The 18,708-nt window shown below is 42.1% G+C and overlaps 3 protein-coding genes across 11 annotated transcripts in view; 2 read left to right on the plus strand and 1 right to left on the minus strand.

Moving 5' to 3' along the window:
* The first annotated feature begins 666 nt into the window (after positions 1 to 666).
* Positions 667 to 6,361, plus strand: LOC140269044 (mitochondrial adenyl nucleotide antiporter SLC25A24-like). 2 transcript variants are annotated; one of them, XM_072364069.1, is made up of 10 exons: positions 667 to 1,055; positions 1,225 to 1,351; positions 1,483 to 1,570; positions 1,677 to 1,788; positions 2,709 to 2,867; positions 2,955 to 3,107; positions 3,208 to 3,315; positions 3,442 to 3,609; positions 3,790 to 3,940; positions 4,169 to 6,361. In XM_072364069.1, the coding sequence occupies exons 1-10, from the start codon at positions 876 to 878 to the stop codon at positions 4,348 to 4,350; spliced, it is 1,428 nt and encodes a 475-aa protein (XP_072220170.1). In that variant the 5' UTR covers positions 667 to 875; the 3' UTR covers positions 4,351 to 6,361. The 2 variants fall into 2 exon arrangements, with proteins under 2 accessions (XP_072220170.1, XP_072220171.1); XM_072364070.1 differs by having other exon boundaries at positions 2,970 to 3,107.
* A 1,455-nt stretch (positions 6,362 to 7,816) lies between these two features.
* prkab2 (protein kinase, AMP-activated, beta 2 non-catalytic subunit) lies at positions 7,817 to 13,650 on the plus strand. Its single transcript, XM_072364105.1, has 8 exons — positions 7,817 to 7,907; positions 9,438 to 9,617; positions 9,745 to 9,902; positions 10,001 to 10,094; positions 11,083 to 11,197; positions 11,444 to 11,577; positions 11,688 to 11,756; positions 12,092 to 13,650. Exons 2-8 carry the CDS (start codon positions 9,459 to 9,461, stop codon positions 12,167 to 12,169), a joined length of 807 nt encoding a protein of 268 aa, XP_072220206.1. The 5' UTR covers positions 7,817 to 7,907; positions 9,438 to 9,458; the 3' UTR covers positions 12,170 to 13,650.
* Positions 13,651 to 13,955: 305 nt separating this feature from the next.
* Positions 13,956 to 18,708, minus strand: part of LOC140269439 (myomegalin-like) — a 43,513-nt gene continuing 38,760 nt past the window's right edge. For 7 of the 8 annotated variants that reach the window (XM_072364528.1, XM_072364524.1, XM_072364523.1 and 4 more), the window contains one exon: positions 13,956 to 16,706. In XM_072364528.1, the coding sequence (XP_072220629.1) occupies positions 16,567 to 16,706 (140 nt within the window). In that variant the 3' untranslated portion in view covers positions 13,956 to 16,566. The remainder of the gene's footprint in view (positions 16,707 to 18,708) is intronic. The other variant, XM_072364526.1, reaches the window with a different exon arrangement.

The raw sequence follows: 18,708 nt of genomic DNA on the forward strand, positions 1-18,708 counted from the left end.
CAACTGGACTTTGTTTTCTTGTTTTTTTAAAAAGGTTTCAGTCCTCATCTGAAAGGCAGCTTCAGCCTCTAGCCATCAGAAGTCAAGTTATCTATATTTAAGCTCTTAAAATGACAAATGGATGGCAGCACATAAATATGGTCATTCAGCACTATGGGAGCATTGCAGACATCATTAGATGTGCTGTTTTCTTTATTTTGTATGGGCCACATACACCCACAATACTAGATGGTAAGGAAGTTTTTACAGTTATCCATATGTCTGACTTCCGTACATTTTCTTCCTCTTCTCGTCATTATTACTGAAATGACACCTCTGTATCGGTTCCTTTTACCGGTGCAGCGGTGAAACGTCGCCCTCTATCGGCGACCAGCGGCGCTGCGCTGAAGTAAATGCTAAGCTCAGTGTTTCTCTTTCTGCTGACACGTCCCTCTAGATAAGGAGATTATATTTCCCTTGTAATGCACGGTCACATATCTCACAGGAAAATAAGATGAAAAAAAACCCTGATTATGCTCACTTTAATAAGCATCAACCGGGTTAGGGATATCCAGGGGGTGTTGATTTCACCACTTTGCTATTTTACCGTCTTTCCCACTTTTCCGCTAAAAAAAAATCCGTAAAGCAGCCACGCAGCTCTCGTAGCTCCGCCCTCGATCACTGCAGTTCCTCAGAAACGCTGCGGAGTGAACCTTTGCTCGGGGCACTCCGCAAAATATAGCAACGGGAAAGCCTTTTTGTCATTGTCAACGCAACGCAACGGCTCGTGTGTGGATTATGCGCAGGATTAATGAATGATTCTCAGTATGGATTAATAATCAGATTAACGTTTGCAGGACGGCTCGTCTGAACGCTGCTTCCACATTAGCTCTGCGATGTATCAGACGTTACGGACGTCTTTACTGTCAAGTGCCCGGTGCTGGGATGCCACTAATGAGCGGTCATACCAGGACCTGTTTGATAGGCTAGATACCAATAAAGATGGCAAGGTGGATGTCGCAGAGTTACGAGCGGGCCTCAAGGCAATGGGGATATTCCGCCACGGTGCCGCACAGGTAACTCGAAGCAAGGGATCCCGTTTACTGCATCTGCATGTAACCGATACGAGTTTCAAGTCCCGGGCTGCTCTTATGCGAAATTCCGTTGTAGAGAGACCGGTTGTCTGACTGAGAGTGTGACTCCCGTCTGACTTTACTGATTCTAGACTGTGTCTCCTCTCTGCAGAAAATCGTGTCATCTGGTGACCAAAACAATGACGGCTTTTTGGACTTCAATGAGTTCACCAAATACCTGAAAGAGCACGAGAAGAAGCTGTTGCTGACCTTTAAGAGTCTGGACAGAAACAACGATGGTAGGAGATGAGTGAGGCATTAGTGCGCGTCCACGTCACCGGCCAGTGTATGCGCACCATGTCACATATTCGCTTTTTTTTTTTTTTTTAATGCTGCAGCACTTTCTCAGTAGAGTTTTTATGTGTGTCAGGGCGCATCGATGCCTCTGAGATCCAGCAGTCCCTGGCAGAGCTGGGCATGGACGTCAGCAAGGAGGACGCCCTGAAAATCTTACAGAGGTTTGAGCTCCAGTTCTGTGCACTTCTGTACACACCTGTAAACACCAAACATAATGTTATCCCGCATAATAAGCTTTTAGGTAAAGAGCTGTTTGTGCCTCCTCAGCATGGACATTGATGGGACCATGATGGTCGACTGGAACGAGTGGAGAGAACACTTCCTCCTGTACCCTGCCCACAACCTGGAAGAAATCATACGCTATTGGAAGCACTCCTCGGTATGGCCCAGATAGAAACAGTTTGTGAGACACTCTGAGGCTACAGCAGTGGAATAAATCACATGTCCTCTGCTCCTCTTGTGTTAGACACTATGGATTTTATCTGCAGTTCTCAATAGGCAGCAGCTTCCAGAGTCTAAACCAACCAAGTTAATTAGGTCACAGAGCCACACTGCTTCCCTCAGCTTGCTCCTCCACCTCTTCTTATACAGGGCCCATATACCCCGACTCCATATTCTTGCAGCACAGAAAGGTGTCTGTGACCGGTTTGCCTCTCCTGACAGGCCCCGTTTCTGAATGTTCCTCTGCAAACCACACAGAAATGCGTCATTAATTTGAGCGCAGGACACAGAGTAACTAGCTCCATAATCCTGTGCGTTTCCCAGCAGTGTTGCATTCAATGGCCACAGCACCTTGTTTTCCTCCGGCCACCGTAATGCTTTTGGGAAAACATCGGATCTGTTTATCTGTAACAGCTAAAGCATGCGAGACAAGCGCTCAGTCAGCTCGGTGATTATGATTTCACAAGCAGTGAAAGGACAAAGAGCTCAAAGCATTAGATAACCACACTTCAGCCTTTCCTCCGGCCTTTTTTTGCGTGGCTTTTGAACACATCTGGTTAAAAAAAAGTCTGTTACGTTCTTGATGTATCAGCTCTTTTGGTAGAAACTTCATGATCAAGGTTGTGTAAATCTGTTGTGTTGCCTGGCAAGGCTTAAAAAAAAAAAAAAAGAGTTCTCGTTTCAAGTCTCAGCCACACAGACTCGACATGACAAGCAGCTTTGTGTGGGACAGCATGAATAACTCTCACTGTGGTCAGTGTTTATTGTGCTTGAGCAGACTCAGAATGTGCATGAGAATATATGTTCTGCTGATGGACATGAATCCCGTCTGAGTCGGAGCGTGTGTGTCATCACTAGGTGCTGGACATCGGTGACAGTCTCGCCATCCCCGATGAATTTACAGATGAAGAGAAGAGCTCGGGTATCTGGTGGAAGCAGCTCGCTGCGGGTGCCATGGCCGGTGCGGTCTCTCGCACTGGCACTGCCCCGCTGGACAGATTGAAAGTCTTCATGCAGGTGAGCGATACGAAAGACGGAAACGCACAGGCGGATCATTTGAAGTCTGTAAAACTGCTGCGCTAAAAGTAAGTAATTGCATCACAGGTTCATTCTTCCAAGACCAACCAGATAAATCTGATCGGGGGCTTCAGGCAGATGATTGTAGAGGGAGGTCTGTCGTCACTGTGGAGGGGAAACGGGATCAACGTTTTAAAGATTGCACCTGAGACCGCAATCAAGTTCATGGCATATGAACAAGTAACTGCACCTTTTTTTTTTTTTTTACTTTGTAGGACTCTAGCTATGACATGTTTACAACAAACTAAGCAGCTACTGACACATTGTTTTAATTTGACAGTATAAGAAGTTGCTATCATCAGAGGGAAAGAAGATTGAGACACATAAGAGGTTTATCGCTGGCTCCATGGCAGGGGCCACGGCACAGACGGCCATTTACCCAATGGAGGTAAGAGGGCTGCTTTGTCGTGCTGCTTTAATAATACGATAAAACCTTTTAAAAGAAAATCAATACCTCGCAAACCACGAGAAGCTGTGCCTCATTTGTGCCTCTTCTGTACCGACTCTCTGGAAGGTGCTAAAGACCCGTCTGACCCTGAGGAAAACCGGCCAGTACGCAGGAATGTTTGACTGTGCCAAGAAGATCCTGAGGAAGGAGGGTGTCATAGCTTTCTACAAGGGCTACATTCCAAATTTACTTGGCATAATTCCTTACGCTGGGATAGACCTTGCTGTTTATGAGGTGTGCAGGCCTTGTACTGGAAGCAGCCCCCTTAGTCATCTTTCATAAAGGAGTGCGCTTTGTTATAAATCCATTCTTTGACACTGACAGTTGTATAGCAGTTTGTCACATTGATGTTAATCAGACAAATGCATTTATGAGGTATGCTGATGTACATTTGAAGTCTCTCTCATGTCTCAGACTCTGAAGAACACATGGTTGTCGTATTACGCCAAAGACTCGGCTAATCCTGGAATTCTGGTGTTGTTGGGCTGCGGTACCATCTCTAGTACCTGTGGCCAGCTGGCCAGCTATCCTCTCGCACTCGTACGCACACGGATGCAGGCGCAAGGTAAGCTCAGTCTGGCCTTTGAGAACAGCCCTGTAAAACCTAAATGGAATGGTGTGTTTCTGTTACTTTTCACACTATAGTTAATTTAGCCAGTTTTGTTGATGACTTGTCCAATGTTCTTTTACACATTGCAACAGTTGATCTGTGACTGTCATTTGATTTTTTTTTATTTTTTAATAAATGTTTTTTGATACAACAGGGCCTCTCTAACTCAGTATTTCTTTTCAGCGTCTCTGGATGCGTCAGACCAACCTTCCATGAGTTCTCTGTTGAGGACAATAGTAGCCAAAGATGGCTTCTTTGGGCTCTACCGGGGCATCCTGCCAAACTTCATGAAAGTCATTCCTGCTGTCAGCATTAGCTATGTGGTTTACGAGTATATGAAGACTGGCTTGGGAATCTCAAAATGATACTGAGAGAGAACATTCACTGCATTCGTATTCAACTTGAAAATGCCTGGAAAAAAAAGAAAGAAAGAAAGAAAAAAAGAAAAAACTCCAAAAGGACAGACAGACATCAGACGTACAGAGCATGACCTCATCGGTTCTTCAGGTGGAAAGCTGTATGTTATAAGAGTTGCCTGCCAGTAGCTAAAGTTTCACACAAATTGTGATGCGCATGCTTTATTTATTATTTTATTTTGAAAGTTTCCCATAACACACTCCCTACCTTTACAGACAGTCCCAAACAATGCTTGAAAGAGACAGTTCTCTAGATGATATATCAAGAAGTAGTTTAAAAAGAAGAGGTGGTATTTAATTTATGCCATTGTTTTTCCTTTAAACTGTCGGACACAATGTTGTGCTTTTTTTTATTTTTTTTTGCTTTTCTTTTTGCTTTTTTTGTTGTTCCAAAGAGAAGTTTGGCTCTTATCTCGGGCCACTTTTGTTCAGGAATGTAACGTATGAAAGCAACACTCTCTGTTTCAGTGCTCACGTGTCCGCGCATGTTCAAACACTGGAGATGTAACTGAACACTTTTAGGTTTTAAACACCTGCCCTCGAATGACATCCGCTTCAGAAAGGTGCCGCTCCAGAGGCCAGCTGTCAGCTGAAGGTAACTGGTCCTCAAAAATCAATACTTGTTAACACTGGAATAGTGTGTGTGCGTGTATAAAGACACACGCAATGTGAAAACAACTAATCCCACGTTCTCTATGTGGTAAACACTTAAATGTGCCTTACAGCCTCTTGATACAAACCTTGGAGATGAGTTTTTTTAAGCTATATATACTGTATTTATGTACTGTGTGTATATAGGTATATAAATATATATATATATAAGTGTTTTTAGTTCTGCTTATTTATTGACCTCAGTGATAGTGATGGCAGTGATAACTGGTCGTTGGACTGAAATATCTGCAAAGAGCTCAATTTTGTCACGTGTCACCTCTTTGGCAACAGATTAAGACCACATCCCCTTAAACCTACAGATGACATGCAAAATAGCATCATGACACGGTTCGCGTTTTGCTAGTTGCTCTTTCACGCAGCCAAAGGTTAGAAAGTTTGGGGCGGTTGTTTGTTTTAGCATGCAAAGATGACAGTAAGCCCTTTGGGGTTTTTTTGGCGTTCGTTCTTCAGAGTAACCAGGGATCTCTGGTTTGACGATCATTGAACAGAGTTTTCCATCCAGATGCATTGTTGATTTTTAGCAAATTTTCAGAAAATCTGCTCAATAAGCAGAGTTTTTATCCGCCATTGAAAAAACGTTGATAAAGTGTGGATTCGCTTAGATTGTCGTGGTTGTAGGTGTTGCTCGTTCTTAAGTCAGAACCATGATGACAGTACAAGGAGGTAAAGCCAACCATGAATGAATGAACACTACAGCTAAATTCTCCTGGAGTTCTGGTAACAGCTCTGTGTGGACTTGTGTCTGTATGTTAGCTTTTACTTGCTGAACTAAGTTTTTCAACTCTCCCGAGAACAAATGCTTGGGATTTTTCTCAAATAAATTTTGTCATATTTTCTGTGTTCAGCTATTTTTTTTTTCTCCTAGAATGTCTTTGTGTATTTATTTATTTATTTTTTGTGGCATATTAAAACTGTGCATGAATACAGCGTTATGGATGCGCCACTTGAAATGCTCATGTAATGCTTTTTCAGTTTTTCCCATCCTTAAGGTGGGTTGTTTCTTTTTCTTTTTTTTTATGAATGTAAGAAGTTTTAAAGCCAAAATCCCCCAGGGTTTTAGTTCACCTGGATACCCTTTGTCTGAATCACCATGAATATAGTTTGTGTAATGGCTGTCCAGTGGCCAGGTTGGCACACCTCGAGCGTAAGCAGCTCCCTCAGACTGAACCTTTCGAAAGGAGGGGATTAAAGTGACAAAATCTAAAAACATCAGGTAGCAACACATGCTCCAGCAATGTATAATTTTTTTCTTTTTTCTACATTAAAGCATGTTAACCAAACAAAGTCTGGTACATTCCTTGAATAAAGTCTCGAAGTGAACATATGGTAATGTGGGCTGTTTAAAAGCTTTGCATTGATGGTAATTTAAGACAAAACATGTGGGCATACACTGATTAGCCGTAACAGTATGAGGGTGGGGATAGGTGTGGGTGTGGGTGTGTGTGCGTGTGAGACTAGTCTAAAAAATTGCAAAGGTTGGTGCGAGGCATTAAAGTCACATCCATGAGAATGCCAGGATGCAGTTTTCCCAGCACAGCTTTGCATTGCAATAAGATGAGCAGTGTTGCTTGCTTTACCTGCTGGAGCTTTAAATGTGGAGCGTTGTATCTCCACACAGTATTTGCATCAGTAAAGATAATACACTTAAATTATCCTGCTAGCACCTAGAAGAAGAAATGATGTGAGAAAGTAGAATATTGTGTTGTCTTCAACCACATAAAAGTCCCAAAAGCAATACAAAACTAGTCATTTTGTAAGTAATACCCCTGCACATGCTGGTGAATCTTTAAGAGTGATAGTATTACTTTGGTCTTTCTGACCAACTTTTTATCTGCATCAATATTAGATTATTTATGAGCATCAGCGTGTAAGCAGCAGATCACTGTTATAGCTGCTGGAGGTGGGACTCATTTGTTCGTATAGAATTTTCTAAACGGAGACAGTAGATGATATTGAAGGGTTTCACTGGGATTAATGTACTTAATGTAAGAGAAAAGTTGAAAAAAAAACCCAAACCTCTGACAAATATTTATGTTCCCAGAGTCTGTGACTTTTGGCTAGATACTGGGTCATTTGAACATCTAATGAAATTAGACCATGTGTGAAGTTTAGCAGGAAAAGCCCATGTTTGGTGGAGCTGTCAACAACTCATACACATGTAAAAAGTGACAAGACACCACTTTTTATAAGTCAATTATCCAAAACATTAGGTACCGCTGGTTTAATTCTAAATAGCAGGTTGTCACATTAGTATATATCATTCATTGTGTAAAACACTAACTTGCGTTGTAAAATGTAGCTAAAGTGATTAGATAAATGTAGAGGAGCTGAAAGTATATTAGTTACTTCTGATTTGTAGTTGAGTAAAGTATAAAGTAGCATAAATAGAAATAGAAGCACAGCTGCCTGTAACTTGTCTTTAAGTATATTACTTGAGTAAATATTCTTAGTTTCTTTTAACCACTGAAAATCATATTAACTCTAATATATCCATTGTACTATTTATGGTAAAAAGTTCAGATAGGAAACCAGTGAACAGCATGGCAAACTTTCATGACCTCTGGCTCTAAAACACGTATTCTGCTCTAAAGTATCCAAACGATATACAGAATCTCAAATAGATTATTTAGTTGACTATGTTTCCCTGCCAAATAATTAGCGCGACAGACATCTCTTTGCTCTTCCTAGCAGATGAAACCTCAAAAGCAATTTAGTCCTCACCGCTCGCCGTAGTTGTGGCACCGCGGCTGTTGTAAAGAGGAGGACTCTGGATAGTGACGGACCCTCCTCCGCTACAACACTAACTACTGTCAGAGCAAAAGCAGCTCGTGTCGGTGAGTCTCTTCGCCCCGTTATAATGACACCGTGAACGACAAATCTTCATTTCAAGCGCGTGGGCTTGTTGTCGACACTGGCTACTTAGTTAAGACAAAGAAATTGCTAGTTTGTTGACAGCGACAGCTAGCAGCTAGCTGACTTTAACTGCGAGCTGCAGCTAAAAATATTCTCCTGGAGTGAGCGGAGGTGGGTGGGCACAGCTGAACATCCAGCGGGTAGGCTTCGGTGGGCTACAGATAGCAGGCGCTTTTGATGAACACGTACTTTTACCTATTATTTAGTTTAGGAGGTTAAAACTTGTTGAGCTCGAAGCTATTGGGTGTTAACTGACGGTGTTCTGTGTTAAATCCGACTAAATGAGTGTGTTTACGTCAAGCGCCGGTGTTGTGTGATTTATTCTGGCAAGTGCAGGTTCACCGGAGACCGTCTCAGTCTCAGTTACCTCGCTTCATCTGCCGAGCCTGTCGACGATAAGCCTTTTAGCCTTTCAGGAAAGCCGTTTAGCATTTTACGTGAATCGGGCAGCTGTCCATCGTTTTGTGACGTTGTTCGTCTCATATCAGTATTATTTCTAATTCTGCTTCTGTTAATGAATAAACGGGCACATCTAACAGCTTGTGCTGGTCACGTATTGTCATCACATGCTCATGATGACACATGCGAGTTGCAAAATGGGGTTCACCATAGCAACCGGTCACTGTAACTGACATATCTCGTTTGTAATCTCTTGTCAATGGTAGCTCAGGTTTGTGCATTGACGCAGCTGGTTCTATAAAGTCAAGAAAACAATCAAACATCTCACGAGCAGGCCTCGTTGTTTGGTTGCCTTATAAGTAAATTATAGTTGCTCCTTATTGGCTTTACACAACTTGCAAATCTGAATATGAAGCTTGCCCCTGTTACTAAGCTGATCACTTGTGAGAAAAATCGGAAAATGGCAAGAAATGCACCACAGCTTGTATGGAAATATTTTTACTACCTAAAAGGATGATCGCCAAAATCATACTGTCGCGAGATAGTTCACCTAATGTGTCTGATTATCACGCTGTGACCACAAGTCATAGCCTGAAGGGTGCAAAGCCAAGTCTGAATGCTTTTCAAAGCTCAACAGCCATCATCATAAGTTGGATCATTGACCAAAGCTGCCAGAAGTGTGTTGTAAGCACGGCGGCGTCCATCATCTATTAAACTAACTGATTGATTTATTTTTTACCTCCCTCTAGAATCACTTCAGAGGGATAGTTTCAGCGCTCACCTGCTTCTTTTGTTTCACATTTAAACCAGATGCACAGCGAAGAAGTTCAGGAATGGTGGTTAACATTTAAGAGCCCTCAGAGTAAAAAAGCCATCTTTTAAAATTTTTTTTATCTTGATTATCTTTTTTTTCCCCACCTGTAATCTCTGAAAGACAAAAGCTTTTATTTCTAGTTTCCGAAAGGCTAAATTCTAGTAGAATGAGAGTTCTTTAGTTTATGGTTGGTGTCCCATGTTGGAAAATCAATGAATAAATGGTCCCATCTTTCTAGGAGCACAACTAGAGAGGCGTTATGGGCAACACAAGTGACAGGGTGTCCGGAGAACGCCATGGAGGCAAAGCACATCGCTCCGACAGCAGCGGGAGTCACAAAGACCACGAACCCAGCAGCAAGATGGTGGACAGCACAGATGACCCCAACATCTTCAACACACACGGACCTGAATCCAAGGTGTGCATCCAGCAGTATCGCATATTGCTCAGAATCTTTATTTTTTTTTTTTTTTAAACCTTTCAGATTTCAAAGCATCTCTCTTAAGAGGGCTTCCAGTTGAGATTTGCATATTTCTTTCTTTCAGACGTCACTAGAGAAAGAGTTCACCCCGGATATGGATGACCTGGTTAAAACGGGTCCTCAGGCTCGACCCACTGTGATTCGCTGGGCTGGAGGGGGGAAGGAAGTTTACATAGCTGGTTCGTTCAACAGCTGGAACACAAAGATACCCCTGAATAAGAGGTAAAGACGGTTCTTTTGCAGTACGTGCCATTTGCTGAGTTTCTTGAGTTAAGAAATCCTGATGTTGCACTTACTCTGTTTCCTCTCCCTCTTTAAAGCCATAATGACTTCGTGGCAATTCTGGACCTGCCCGAAGGAGAGCACCAGTACAAGTTTTTTGTAGACGGACAGTGGGTCCATGATCCCTCAGAGGTACGGCACCATCGCTTTCGGGTTTTGTTGCGATTGTCATTTTCATGAACAGACAAATGGATTCTGAAAGTTTTCCCTTTATCGGTTAGACTCTAAACTGAGAAATTTTACCAGGCGAAAATATTGTGATAATCCTCTTCTTGCCATTAATTTCTAATTTTCAGGGATTAATCATGAAATGATGACTGAATCCTAACAAATGGCCGTTCTTCCTCTACTCGCTTTGTGACCCGTACTGCACCACTGCTTTTTTTGATAGCTCTCTGTGCTAAATTTGTGAAAGAGGAGGTCTCAGGTCTCAGAGAGGGTGTCATGCTGGTGGCTCAGGAAAAAGAAAGTCACAGAATACGCCACAAGCTCCTCTGTGCCTGGAGAAGCTTTCCGTCTCCAGTCTGAGACCTCCACACGATTATCGGTCCATTTCTCCTGTTCGAAAGGATACTTGGAGTTTTGCTAACTGACCTAAAACAGTCGCATGCTGTGTGCCATGACGTTTGGAGAGTGGTGTGCAGATAGAGAGACTGGCTGTTCCTTAGTTACTAGATCATGATTTTTATCCATAGTCCCTGAAGCAAAGAAATGAATGGCCAACATAGCATACTATAGAATTGAACTACAAGGCTTCTCTGCTTCTCACTGTGTTTTAACCCTCGAGTCTCATGCGAGCAAAAATAATTCAAATGTGAACGTGTGTCTCGTGATCGCAGTGTAGTGAAATGTGACCTCTTTGACTCATCTTAACAACACTTTAAATAAACTATTCAGATTAGGTGTCATCATAATTAACATATTTACAATTTTGCTTTGAACACCTTCAGTGAAATAAAAATGCAAGTGAATAGATAACATTACACTCTTTCCCCGGCGTATGTATCTGCTACACCCGACGCTGCTCTGCGTTGGATGCCTGGCAGGTTTGCATTTCGGAACTGTGTGAAAGCAGAAGTGCTTTATCGTGAACTCTGGGTTTATCGTCCTGTTTTTGTAGCCAGTGGTTACCAGCCAGCTCGGCACCATCAACAACCTGATTCAGGTGAAGAAGTCAGACTTCGAGGTTTTTGACGCTCTGCAGGTCGACTCCCTGGAATGCTCCGACACATCAGGTCTGCCTGCATTCAGTTACTGTTGTGCTGCTTTTATTCAGTCAGCGAGATGTCGTCAATTGATTTAATTTTATGTCTCACACATATGTATTTATATTATGTAGTTGCCTCTTGTGCTGGTGTTGCTAATTTTGATGAAAAACATTTAGATTTGTTAGTAGCTATCAAGTTACACAGTGCTGCACAGTGCTGAGTGGACGTGAATCTTGTATCAGTTGTGGAATAAAGACTGCTGTGTCTTCACAGACCTGTCCAGCTCCCCTCCAGGACCATATGGCCAGGAGCAGTACAGCTTCAGACCTGAGGAGCACTTTAAAGCCCCGCCTATACTCCCGCCTCACCTGCTTCAAGTCATCCTGAACAAAGACACCAATATATCCGTCAGTGTTCTCAGCTGCGTCTACCTTCTTACAGATCCAGTTGAATCTTTTCACGTCTCGCCATTACTTACCGTTTTTGTTGATCCGTGATTTTTCTTTCATTGTTTCAGTGTGATCCTGCTCTGCTGCCTGAACCCAACCACGTCATGCTAAATCACCTCTATGCCCTTTCAATAAAGGTAGGTTCACCAGCAGGAGAAATCTGTCTTGTACCGGCTGTTATTGTTATAAGTTATGACATATTTTCCTGTTCCATTTACTGTCTGTTATCCACAGTGACGTAATCTCACAGTTTTCTCCACAATTTCTCCACAACTTCCCAAATTTGTACTGTTTTTTGTTTTCTCAAAGTCTTAAAGTCCTAATTTTTCCCGATTGTTTAAAATCAGATTCTTATTTTCTGTAAGTATGTGGCATTTACACAGATTTTAGCATCTCTGATCATGTGCACCGGGGTCGTGGGTGTTTCTTACCGCACCTTCCTTCTGTTTTGTGTTTTTTCCTCTGCGTGTAGGATGGAGTGATGGTGCTGAGTGCCACGCACAGATACAAGAAGAAATATGTCACTTCTCTGCTTTACAAGCCCATCTAAACCTCTCCTCGGGCACTCCACGGTGCTCTTAGAGAGCAGCTTGTTTGTATTCTGTTTGTTTTTTTGGGTGCTCGTCATCACATTTTGCCAAATCTTGCACTGAAACGCATTCACAGGTGAGCTGAAGGCCGATGGCACGGAGTGAGGATGCACTTCTGCCTGCATAGGGCTCTGAACAAAGGCAGCGAAGTGCGTGTTTTTGTGCTGTGTCAGGTTTAAGGGAGGGATCGCAACTGTACTATGGCTTGTATTGATGACTAAATCAGTTTGGAGGCAAAAAAACAACCCAAAAAACGACGAAGACCTGTGAAAGATCAGTGTCTTGGGACTTTAATTGTTACTGATTTGGTTTAACAGCTTGATTCGAAGAACTGTCATGTTATAATGTCCCTCGTCGGATTCTGTTACGTTTTTAAATTACTTGCTTAAATGCACGCTGAAAGAGAAGGAAGTGCGACCTGCAGCTACAGACTTGGCAGTGGTTTAACATGAAGCGCAATAACTTGCCATAAAAAACTATTCGGAGTTCCTAATGTTGGTAGATCCAGAGGCCTGAGCAGCTGAACTGCAGACGGCTTGGATTTCCGTTGTGGTCACTATGAATTTGTTTCAAGAGGGAGTCCACTCTCCAGATTGAAGAAGGTGGTCGCAGGTCTGTGTTAACGTTCTGTTGCCTTCATCCTGACGTAAGCTTGTGAGCACTTTAGCACCCTGTGAGCTGGAGTGGTGATGTAAGCGTTTAACTATGCAGCAAACCGCTCTCGTACTGTAGCTTCTCGGACATAATTTAGGTCTCGCCGTGTTCTCCGTAGTTGTGTGTCAGTTTTCAGTTCTATTTATCAAAAATGAATGCACTGTATCTAGGTGTTCTACATATATATAGCTCCACACAGAGGCCAGTACACTCAAACGGTTTCAATGGTCCGCTTCGTATTGAATGCCTGCATCTTGTGTGGCTACGAACACATTCGGATTCTGTCGAAAAAGTGATCGTCACCACTTGAATTAACAGGGCTATGACGAGGAGGAGTTGCCATGGATTTAAATGTTGTAAAGAGTTTGCTGGTGTGTGTGTGTGTGTGTGTTCATAAAAGTGTTTAAGCTACTCTGTATATTCTTTGAAATGGTGGATGTTGTCCTGTTTAATTGCACATTAATGCTCACAGCTGATGAACTCTTTAGACTTATTAAAGGGCTTTCATAAATCCTGTTGGTGTTCGACTGGATGCGCTAAAAGCATTTCGTGAAATGTTGAGCTCGGCTCTGAAGTTTTGTCCGAAGAGATTTTTAGACTCACAGGTTTGATAACGTGTGTGGTTGCAGTTTTGAAGCTGAAACCAAAACTTGAATTTTGCAGCTGTTTCGTGAATGTTTTAAAAAAAAAAAAAAAAATAATGCTTTGCAGAAGCAGTGTAAGAATCCACATTTACAAGGTTTTACTTGTTTGCAAATAAAAGCAGGACCTACTCGTCCAAATTCCAGCCTGTTTGTCTTCTTTTTTTAGTCAAGGGAGCAATTCTTGGGATTCCTGGTTAGAGATCGTATCCGTGCGAGACAAGACAAAACAAACCAGTCAAACCCAGACCATAGCTTGACTCAACTGTCTTATCTGAGTGCATCTTTGACGTCTCACCTTGCTGCAGGGATTTAGGACCGCCCATAAGTGCGGGTCAGGACACCGTTTCCACCGGATACTAAGTCGCTCTGATGAACTACAGCACAAGCAGAAGTCAGTGGGAATCCACATCTAAAACCGAGACGGTGGACGGATCACAAGTAAACCACAGAAGCTTTTGAATTGTTTTATTCATTCTTTCTCAAAATCCATTGCTACTACTTAACCCAATACAACACACCGGATCAGACACAGGATCCATACAAGACCCGTATCGGCTTTCTAGTTTGTTACGCACAAACTCAGGAAAAAGCTGCACCAATCAGACAGCAGTATATACATATGCAACTCTGCACCGACAGCACAAACCCGCAGTTCGATTCCCTTCTTAACAACAAATGGCAAAAAGGCTTCGGGAGCTGGCTTTCCTTTTTGTTGAACTGTACTGACTTCTTCAAAAAAACCTTCCCTCTTTAACTTCATACAGCCCAAACTTGGCAACTTTAGTCTTTTTTTTTTTTTTTTCCTGAAGACCTAAGCGCAAACTAATCCTAATTTGGCACAACTCGGGTAGATGCTTGTTCAAGGCAATTCCTACCTCTGAGAGCAGACTGAAGAAGCTCTCAGGCTAAATTTAAAGGCAAGCGAAGCAGCGGTTATCGTTTATAGATGACAGGTGATCAGTGTCTTAAATATCATGAAGGCATAGTTTGTAATTACTTATCAGATGCAGCTTTTTTGACTAATTGATTCAAAGTGGCATAATCCTCTAACACACACTGCATATGTCATACACTGCAGGGGGTGATGATGGCCAAATACACACATTGCAATGAAATGATGTTTAACATCAAAATAAAATATACGGAACTATTGCACAGCTACCCAGATAATCAACTTTGCAAAAAGCAAATGTTGGCTGTTCTCACACACACACACACACACGCAAAAATTCATACAGAAAAGCAGGTTATTTACAGCACAAAATGGCAAATGTACAGCAAGAAAACGCACCAAGCTACATGTGAAGTTGAACTGCTCTAAGTGAACAAGCTGCAGAAGAATGACCCAACCAGCAGCCTGCCAAAGTTTGTATCCTTTGTAAGAACTTAGTCTCCTTTGCCTTTGCCATGGGAATGCTAAGAAGGCCTGAACCAAGAGAAATACCATTAAGAAACTAGCATATGGCCCTGTGTGGGTTTTTTTTCTTTCAAAAAGGCATTTTTGTTGAGTTTTGGTCCAAAAAAAAAAAAAAAAGAAGAAAAAAATAGGAGCTCATCTCTGTGGCAGTTCTAAATGAACTAAACCATTTGTCCAACATTTAGCATCTCTGTGCTTCTAAAACCCCTCAGAGGATAAAAAAAAAAGAAAAAAAGACACGTTGGTAACCCTGCGGCTTATCCAAACTTATCATTCACATGAATAAGGCAAGTCAGAGCAAAGAGTATGAAGCTCAAACTTTGGCAAGTAATGGCAATTCTCTGTTCCATTACTTATATTTTCATTTGCAAACTCTTGTCATGCTTCAACACACGAGAAATAAGTACAATCATGACACTGGCTGTGTCCAAAACATGACTATGAGTGTCAACAATAATCCAGTGCAGCATAATTTCAGAAAAAACATCATTATTGCACATGCTCATATGAGAACTCCTACAGAGGAGTGATTACGCGTGTTTAGCCTGGTTCCATTTGAGTACACTGACCTCTCTTATTTGTTATTATAGCGTACTATACATCAAGCCCACTCTGATGGACCCGGCTCCCCTGTCTTGTGTGAATTTAATACTTTTTTATTTTGCAGTTTGAGGCCAATAAAACACCTTTATGACCCTTTTGTTGCATTGCTGTATTAATACTAACCCCTTGGCTAATGGCTGACTTATCATTCATAAGCTTCCTCAACAAATACAGATACAGCAACACACACAAACTTAATGCACATTCCTCCATCTTGTGTAATGATACATTGCAGGGGTCGCTTTTCTTTGCATTGCATTTGCAAAAAAAAATGTCCTCGTTAATAAAAGAACCACGAAGAGTAAGCTTGCATTTCTGTGGCAGTCATAGGTGAGGCGGTCTTGTCTTTGAGTGAGCTGTGTTCGATCACACACAGACATACTGTTTAAAATAGTAAGTCTGTGCACATGTGTACAGAATTCCTTCCACAAGCCATTTTAAACATGCACAAACATCTTTTCTGTCCACAGGCTGTCTGGCTCTGAGTGGATGCTCTTAAACGCAGATAAGAGGGTATATTAAAGAAACGTTTTGGTTTACATCATCCAATCTTTATCCAGTTCTGTTACTTAAAAGAGTAAAAAATAAAAGAGTAACACCTACATGACCAGAATGCTTCTGTAATATATCCCCCTGACCTGGTGAAAACCACTTTGATTCATGGATAAGTGGCCAAAGGCATCTTCAGACAGTTCCATCAATAGAACGCACATCACAGAAACCCCATTTCAATCAACCTTCTGTCACACATTCGACAAGGCAAACTGTTAACTGTGTCACTCAAAGACAATGTGATGGAGGAAAGTGTCACAAACAGGTTACAGGATTAAGAGGGGTTTGGTAAGGCTCAAGGTGCAGATTATACTGAGCACATATTGCCCCAAGGAGGGAAGAATGCAAGTCTTTTCATGGCTGGACAGAGGTCGGTTGGACGGGAGAGGGCAGGCTGGTGTGTGGAGTGGGAGGAACGGCGGGTGGGACTTGGCTGTTTTAGCATAGAGGTCAGATGTGGTGGCACTGAGTGTGGTTCCTTAAAAGTCTACAGCAGGCATTGGCTGCTGCGCTTCCTCGTTGCCGTGCGCTGATTGGCTGCCATCGCGGCGACTCCAGAAGCACAGCTCATCTTCAGGACACTGCGATCGGTAGGGAGCTCTCTGGCAGCGCCTCCTGGGTCTTCAGCTGGACATGTGCGGAGAAGGGACAATATTAGATCAGCAGTCCTGATGAAGAGAGTTAAAACTGGATGGGATGCAACATTAAAGGAACAGTTTGACATTTTGGGTAACATTGCTCATTTACTTTCGCATCAAGAGTTAGGTGAGCAGATGGAATCTGCTAATTAGTAGATTAATAATCAGCACACATACAAGACCTAAAGACTGAAAATGTATTCTGTAAAGAAAATGTATTATATCTGAGCAGAAAGCAGTAAATTCCTTTAGTCCCTGCCGTTTTGGACATTGTTTATGTACTTCTCTCCTGGTGCAAGACGTTTTTTTTTACGTACCCACCGTTGTCTGATGTACCCTACACATGACATAATTTCCCATATTTTAAGAGACCCATTATGTTTTTCTTATTTACTGTTACATATACTGTTACAGTTTCAGATAATCATATTTAATATGGATAAACCTCTCTTTATTGAAGTAAACATATGTAATCTTTACAATTCTACATCTCAGGCCAAAGACTGCGTCTAGTTTTTAACATCAGTTGGTCACAAATTGATTTATACAGACATGTGCTTTGGGCATAACACACCGATGAGTAACAGGCAATACAGCGCATAAACAGCATAAGCGCTGCCTGGAACCCTTCCAGAAGTTGGCCGGTCACGGGAAAATGTATACGAGTGTTTGTCATGACGAGTCGCCTGATATGAAAAAGTTATAGCTGCAAATAAGAATAATGGTCCTTTCAGACCAAATGCGGTGATGTCACCACATCTCATTGGGCTGTGCTGCACAATGAGGATTTGCTGCTGTGCCGAGCAGGGTGTGCGCCTCATGCAGTGTACTGCTAAGGGTTGCACTACGGAGAAAACTCAAGCATTGAATGGACAGGAGGCAGCCTTCCAGATGCATTGCATACAAGCTGGGATGTTCCCTCTTGCCAACAACAAAATAATAAGCTTTAAGTGTTGAAAGCTCCAGCTAATTTTGATCAGCACTCCGTGACCGATGCTCTGACTCAAGCAGCGGGTGCAGAGCATGTCACATTCAGCCTGAAAAGGCCATAATAGGTCCCCTTTAAATGTGCACGGGGTGAATATCTACTTGCTTAAACTTAACTTTTATTTTTATTTTAAGTTGATAGAAATGAGTTATCTGTCTATATGAGGACATATAAGTCTGAAAATCAATCAACAAATACAAATACTTCCCAAAATGTCACACTACTCATTCAAAAACAAACAACAGCAAAGAGAGGTTCGCTGTGCAAAAGGTTAGTTGTGATGAAATTCCCCAAGCACAGCTGAATGAGTGATTTTACAGCGAGCAATGCTGTTCCACAAATCCAGGCACACTGACACACAACACTCACTTGCAGTGTTTATGCTGTGTTTTCTGGTGGGGAAAGAATCCAGGTGTTTGGGTTGCTGCTCATTCCTGTGATTTCAGGAAAACAGGTAAACTTTTCTAAGTCTGTCACGTCAGTCACGGATACTCTGACAACACGGGCAGAGTGGAAACTCGTGGGTTATTTTGGCACTTACTGCGGGCAAGTAAAGCTGTAAATAGACTCAGCTTTAATACCAGCGGTATGTGTTGAAGTAAATAACGCTTTGCTGCTGAGTTTTAATGTAGTTTGGTGTTTGTGTTGCAGAACCTACAGTTAAAATTCTGTGGATTCAAAGGGATTTTGTGTGAGGTGGATACACACCTTGTGGTATTGTTGTGTCTTAAGAGGAAAACAAGGTGTCAAAGACACTTAATAAGCATGTTTTTTATCATTACGTTGTTCAGCGGAGCTCTGTGTGTGCAGTCAGTTTGGTTTTATACTCTGGACCAGAACTGTGTCATCATCTTCATTACATTTCATGTCCTTGTGTTTTCTATAACTCAGGCACAAATTATATAAAACATTAAGCAGAAAGACAAAGATTGTTTAGCTGTTAGATGATAAAGCAGTGATGTCAATGTGATTAGAAAAAGCAGGCCCCAGTTCATAGAATCCT

Source organism: Leuresthes tenuis, unplaced genomic scaffold (assembly GCF_036924035.1).
Source record: "Leuresthes tenuis unplaced genomic scaffold, fLeuTen1.0.hap1 SCAF_14, whole genome shotgun sequence".
Taxonomy (NCBI): Eukaryota; Metazoa; Chordata; class Actinopteri; order Atheriniformes; family Atherinopsidae; genus Leuresthes; species Leuresthes tenuis.

Excerpts from the sequence above, each read along its gene's own strand:
- LOC140269044 (XM_072364069.1), top strand. The coding sequence starts at position 876 with ATGTATCAGACGTTACGGACGTCTTTACTGTCAAGTGCCCGGTGCTGG. Across the intron at positions 1,352-1,482 it reads TCTGGACAGAAACAACGATG|GGCGCATCGATGCCTCTGAG; the intron begins GTAGGAGATGAG and ends TATGTGTGTCAG. Across the intron at positions 1,571-1,676 it reads GCCCTGAAAATCTTACAGAG|CATGGACATTGATGGGACCA; the intron begins GTTTGAGCTCCA and ends GTGCCTCCTCAG.
- prkab2 (XM_072364105.1), top strand. The coding sequence starts at position 9,459 with ATGGGCAACACAAGTGACAGGGTGTCCGGAGAACGCCATGGAGGCAAA. Across the intron at positions 11,198-11,443 it reads GGAATGCTCCGACACATCAG|ACCTGTCCAGCTCCCCTCCA; the intron begins GTCTGCCTGCAT and ends GTGTCTTCACAG. Across the intron at positions 11,578-11,687 it reads ACAAAGACACCAATATATCC|TGTGATCCTGCTCTGCTGCC; the intron begins GTCAGTGTTCTC and ends TCATTGTTTCAG.